This window comes from Ailuropoda melanoleuca, chromosome 5, assembly GCF_002007445.2.
Source record: "Ailuropoda melanoleuca isolate Jingjing chromosome 5, ASM200744v2, whole genome shotgun sequence".
In the NCBI taxonomy this organism is placed as follows: Eukaryota; Metazoa; Chordata; class Mammalia; order Carnivora; family Ursidae; genus Ailuropoda; species Ailuropoda melanoleuca.
The window spans coordinates 26,970,582-26,975,443 of record NC_048222.1 but is presented as its reverse complement, the minus strand read 5'-3'; the positions used below and the strand labels follow the sequence as shown (position 1 = coordinate 26,975,443).

Genomic DNA, 4,862 nt, shown 5'->3' with positions numbered 1-4,862 from the left:
CCCCCCCCCCCCCGCTGCCCAAAGGCGCCTTCTCCCCTCATAGCCCTTCCCCGGCTCTGAGCCCCCAGCTTTGCTCCAAACTCTCCTCCGTTTCCCCTTCCTTTTTCTGGCCCCGACCCACACTCTGATCCCCAACATCCCGCCTTCCCCAGGTAAACTCAACTCCGAGCCACTATTCATCCATCCTAAAACCTGAAGTCAAGTTTGTCAGTTGACCCTTCCTTCCTCCTCTCTTCGCAGGTTCAGCCGCTGGTGACCATGGAGCAGCTACTGTGGGTGAGCGGGAGGCAGATCGGTTCTGTGCACACCTTCCGAATCCCGCTCATCACAGCCACTCCTCAGGGCACTCTCCTTGCCTTCGCAGAGGCCAGAAAAATGTCCACATCAGATGAGGGGGCCAAGTTCATTGCTCTTCGGAGATCCACCGACCAGGGTATAAAGATGCCCGGGTGGCAGGGGCTGGTGTTAGGTTGCATGGGTGGGGAGCCTGACCTGCCCAAGGGTCCTGAGGATAGGATAGGATCCCTGGGAGAGCTGCAGCCCTGGGTCTCAGAGGGGTAGAGGGAACTTGAGGAGGGAAGCTGTCCAGAGCAGTGATCTAGAAGTTGTGATCACCTAGGAGTTGAACATTCACACATTTATTGAGCACCTGCTATATGCCAGATCCTGTTCTAGTAACACACTATAGAAGTGATCCTTGAAAGTATAGTCTTGCCAGGCCCTGTTCTAGATTCTGTGAATAGGGTTGTGAACAAAGCAGACCAAAAATCCTTGCTCTTGTCGGGCTTATATTGTCTGTGGGGAGACAGACAATAAACATAATATATAGGTAAATTTATTTTTTGTGTTGGAAAGTGATAAATATAATGGAGAGAAATAAAACAGGGTGCTGGAGATTGGTTGCAATTTTTTTTTTAGGATTTTATTTATTTATTTATTTATTTATGAGAGATCGAGAATGAGAGAGCACAAAGCAGGGGGAGTGGCAGAGGTAGCAGCAGAGGGAGAGGCAGAGGGAGAAGGAGAAGCAGGCTCCCTGCTGCGCCTAACCGACTGAGCCACCCAGACGCCCCTGGTTGCAATTTTAAACAGGTGACTCTTGAGTAAAGGAGATGAGAGTAACCCTGAGGAAGAGTGTACCAGGCAGATGTCACAAGCCTGTGCAGAGGCCTCCAGGAGAGAAGTATTTGAGGAATGGAAAGGAGCTTGGGGAGCCATGTAGTGAGCAAGGGTAGAGTAGATAAGGTCAGAGAGGTGATGTGGGACAGGTTTTGTAGGGCCCTGGGGCCACTCTGAGGCCTTGGGTCCTTAGCAAGAGGTAGAAATTAACTGGGAGTGGTAGAAAGGGCACCTTCAGAGTGCTCACCCTGGATTACTTCTCTTTTCTCTTCAGGCAGCACATGGTCTCCGACAGCCTTCATCGTAGATGATGGGGAAACCCCGGATGGGCTGAACCTGGGGGCAGTGGTGAGCGATATGGAGACAGGAGTGGTGTTCCTTTTCTATTCCCTCTGTGCTCATAAGGCTGGCTGCCAGGTGGCTTCCACCATGTTGGTGTGGAGCAAAGATGACGGCGTGTCCTGGAGCCCTCCCCGGAATCTCTCGTTGGATATTGGCACTGAGATGTTTGCCCCTGGACCAGGCTCTGGCATCCAGGTATCTGTCCTGAGATGGGTGGAGGGGCCTGCCTTTTGAAGAGTCTGGGAGATGCACCCCGTTGGGCTTTTTCCCAGGGAGAGGGTCTTATGAAGTCAGGTTTCTGCTTAGATGGGATTCCTTGGAAGAAAGGGATATCCTGGGAAGAACTCCCTCCCTCCCAAGGGAAGATGGAACTTTGCCACTGCCTTCCCACGTGGGGTTTGTCAACAGGCCTGTATTAGCCCATGTGGTCCCTGGGCAGAATGGAAAAGGGCACCCCTTCCTTGGAGCAGACGAAAGCCTGTGCCATGGTGCACAGCTGGGCGAGTGAGCACAGCAAGCATGGCTTTAAGCTCCCGTGCACCCTGTGGCTTGACCCCCTTGTCCTGCGCACAGCCTGTCCTCCAGTATACATCCTAGGTGTCCTAAGGAGCTTATTCTGCGAAAGAGCTCCTTGATTCAGGCAGTGGGTGTCGATGGGATCCTCCTGGGACCCTCAGTAGCCAGGACAGAACAGAAAGGGACCAGATGCGTTCTCACGCTTAGGAGGTGATGGGTTCCCCTTCCCTGCCTTTGAGCCCCTTCAGTGTCTCCCTCAGTGACACCCAGCTTCCTTTCCCATAGAAACAGCGGGAGCCGAGGAAGGGCCGCCTCATCGTGTGTGGCCATGGGACGCTGGAGCGGGACGGGGTGTTCTGCCTCCTCAGTGATGATCACGGGGCCTCCTGGCACTATGGCAGCGGGGTCAGCGGCATCCCCTATGGCCAGCCCAAGCGGGAGAATGATTTCAACCCCGATGAGTGCCAGGTCAGGAGTCCATGTCTGTTCCCCACCCACTCCAGCTGCCCTGCCCTCCAGAGCACCCCTGTGCTCACAGACCCAGGATCTGGCTGCCCAGCTCTGTGCCACCTGGCCTGCTTCCTCAGGGACAGGGTCCTTTGCCCTGGCCCCTCCCTGGTTCTTGCTGAAGTGCTGTTCTCTCCCGCTAGCCCTATGAGCTCCCGGATGGCTCGGTGGTCATCAACGCCCGGAACCAGAACAACTACCACTGCCGTTGCCGAATTGTCCTGCGCAGCTACGATGCCTGCGACACGATCCGGCCCCGTGACGTGACCTTCGACCCTGAGCTCGTGGACCCTGTGGTAGCTGCAGGAGCGGTAGCCACCAGCTCGGGCATCGTCTTCTTCTCCAATCCCGCCCATCCCGAGTTTCGTGAGTGTCTGTTGGGGGGCCAGTGGGGGAGCCTCTGTTATCTAGAGAAGGTGTGGCCGGGGCGCCTCCTTTCCCTGACCCTCCTGCCCTCCCCAGGGGTGAACCTGACCCTGCGTTGGAGCTTCAGCAATGGTACCTCGTGGCGGAAAGAGACGGTGCAGCTGTGGCCGGGCCCCAGCGGCTACTCCTCACTGGCAGCCCTGGAGGGCAGCGTGGGCGGGAAGGACGAGGCGCCGCAGCTCTACGTCCTGTATGAGAAGGGCCGGAACCAGTACACAGAGAGCATCTCCCTGGCCAAAGTCAGTGTCTACGGGACACTCTGAGCTGCGCACCTGCCGCAGGAGTACGAGGCCCTGGACTTAGCCTTCGGGACCATGGTCCATAGAGGATCTGCTCGAGTTGCCTGAAAGACAGTTCCACCTTCCTTTAGACTCTAGCCTTTGGTGAAACCAAGTTCTCTTTGACAGGGAAGTCGCTCTGTTAGGACTGCAAGCCTGGCTTCTTCCACTCGGGAAGTCCTGCCCTCACTGAGAGCACTTTCTTTCCACATCATTGCTGGGCTTGGCCCCTCCCCCTTCTGCCTTCCCAGGGCGATGATTGGCCCTTTCCTTAGGCAGGACTAGGCAGGCCTGTGGAATTGAATAAATGCGAACTCAGGGAATTGGGGAAGGCCGAGCTTCCTCTTTGGGGTAAGATGCTGGCTATGGAGCGGGTTGATGAAAGTCCTGGAAGGGCAGTATTTGGATTCAGGGTAAAGAACTAGGTGCACCACCCACCTGGACTATTTATAAATCAAAATATTTGTAACTTAACTTTTTAATGAAGGCGAATGGGCATTTGTAGAGTCTGTGTGGTTCTGTCAGTGCGCATGTCCGTGTCCATTCTTGGTGTACACTTGTAAGAGGCTGGGAACGAGCTTTGGGGAGGAAGCTGGTGTGCTTCTTGCCCGTGGAAATCGGACTTTGGCAAATTAAATCCTTTCCCTTTCATGTTCTTCCTTCTCACAGAAAAACACGTTCATCTTCATAGGTGTAATGAGGAGTAGCAGGGGGAGCCCCGTGAGATTTTTAAAAATTTGTCCTGTTTTCTGTTGCTAAGATGGAGTGCTCTGTGAGGCAGGGGGCAGCTGTGTGACATGCAGATGGGAACCTCTCCAGATCACTGTGGCGGAGAAATAAGCCCTGTGACAAATCATATGAGAAAATAGCGCCATCCTCAGGCAGGCGCTGTGAAGAGAATGCGCGGCCTACAGATGAGCGGGAGAGCCGTAGCTTTCCTCCGTAGGGAAAGAAAATACGATGCCTAAGTGAGGTGGTAAGAGTGTTAAAGACTGAGGAGTAAGGGCCACGTTCACTTACAGTTAGAGGTTCATTTTACTTTCAACTTGCTTCTCTAGTTATCCTAACATCTAAGAAATGTTAGGATAATTCATTCTGTCAGATAGAAAAAAAATGGAATAATCTCACTATATGTGAGGATATGGTTCAATTTTGTTGTATTTGATCCAGAATTTGTGATCAATAATGTAATACTTCAATTTTTTTCACTTACAGACGTTTTTAAAAACACAAAGGTAGAGAAAATAGCTTAATGAACCCCATGTATACCCCATGTGTTCGATATTTGCTTCCTCTGATTCTTTTTTCCTTTCCTTTCCTTGGTTGAAATATTTTGAAGCAAATCCCGGACTTTGTGACATTCACCCCAATGTTAAGTATGTATCTCATTCTTTAAAATGGAAAGTTTTACTATATAACCACAACACCACTGCACACCCAAGACATTAAGAATAACTGGTATCATCTAATATCCATCCAGTCAATGTGCAAATTTCATCAAATGTCTCAGCAATGTCTTATTTATAGTTTTTGTTCAAATCGGGATCCAAAGAAAACCTACACATTTCATTTTGATGTCTCTTAAATCTAGGTTAATCTGCCATCCACCTCCCCTCTTTCTTTTTCTTGATACCATCTATGCAGAAATAGGGGCATTTGTCCTATAGAACGTTC

At 51.7% G+C, this 4,862-nt stretch overlaps 1 protein-coding gene and 1 pseudogene across 1 annotated transcript in view; one reads left to right on the top strand and one right to left on the bottom strand.

The window, feature by feature from the left end:
* Positions 1–3,692, top strand: part of NEU1 (neuraminidase 1) — a 4,339-nt gene extending 647 nt beyond the window's left edge. The window contains exons 2-6 of the mRNA XM_002930980.4: positions 241–433; positions 1,394–1,656; positions 2,263–2,445; positions 2,628–2,850; positions 2,947–3,692. Of these exons, the coding sequence (XP_002931026.2) occupies positions 241–433; positions 1,394–1,656; positions 2,263–2,445; positions 2,628–2,850; positions 2,947–3,173 (1,089 nt within the window). The 3' untranslated portion in view covers positions 3,174–3,692. The remainder of the gene's footprint in view (positions 1–240; positions 434–1,393; positions 1,657–2,262; positions 2,446–2,627; positions 2,851–2,946) is intronic.
* Positions 607–713, bottom strand: LOC117802524 (annotated as a pseudogene).
* Positions 3,693–4,862: the final 1,170 nt, after the last annotated feature.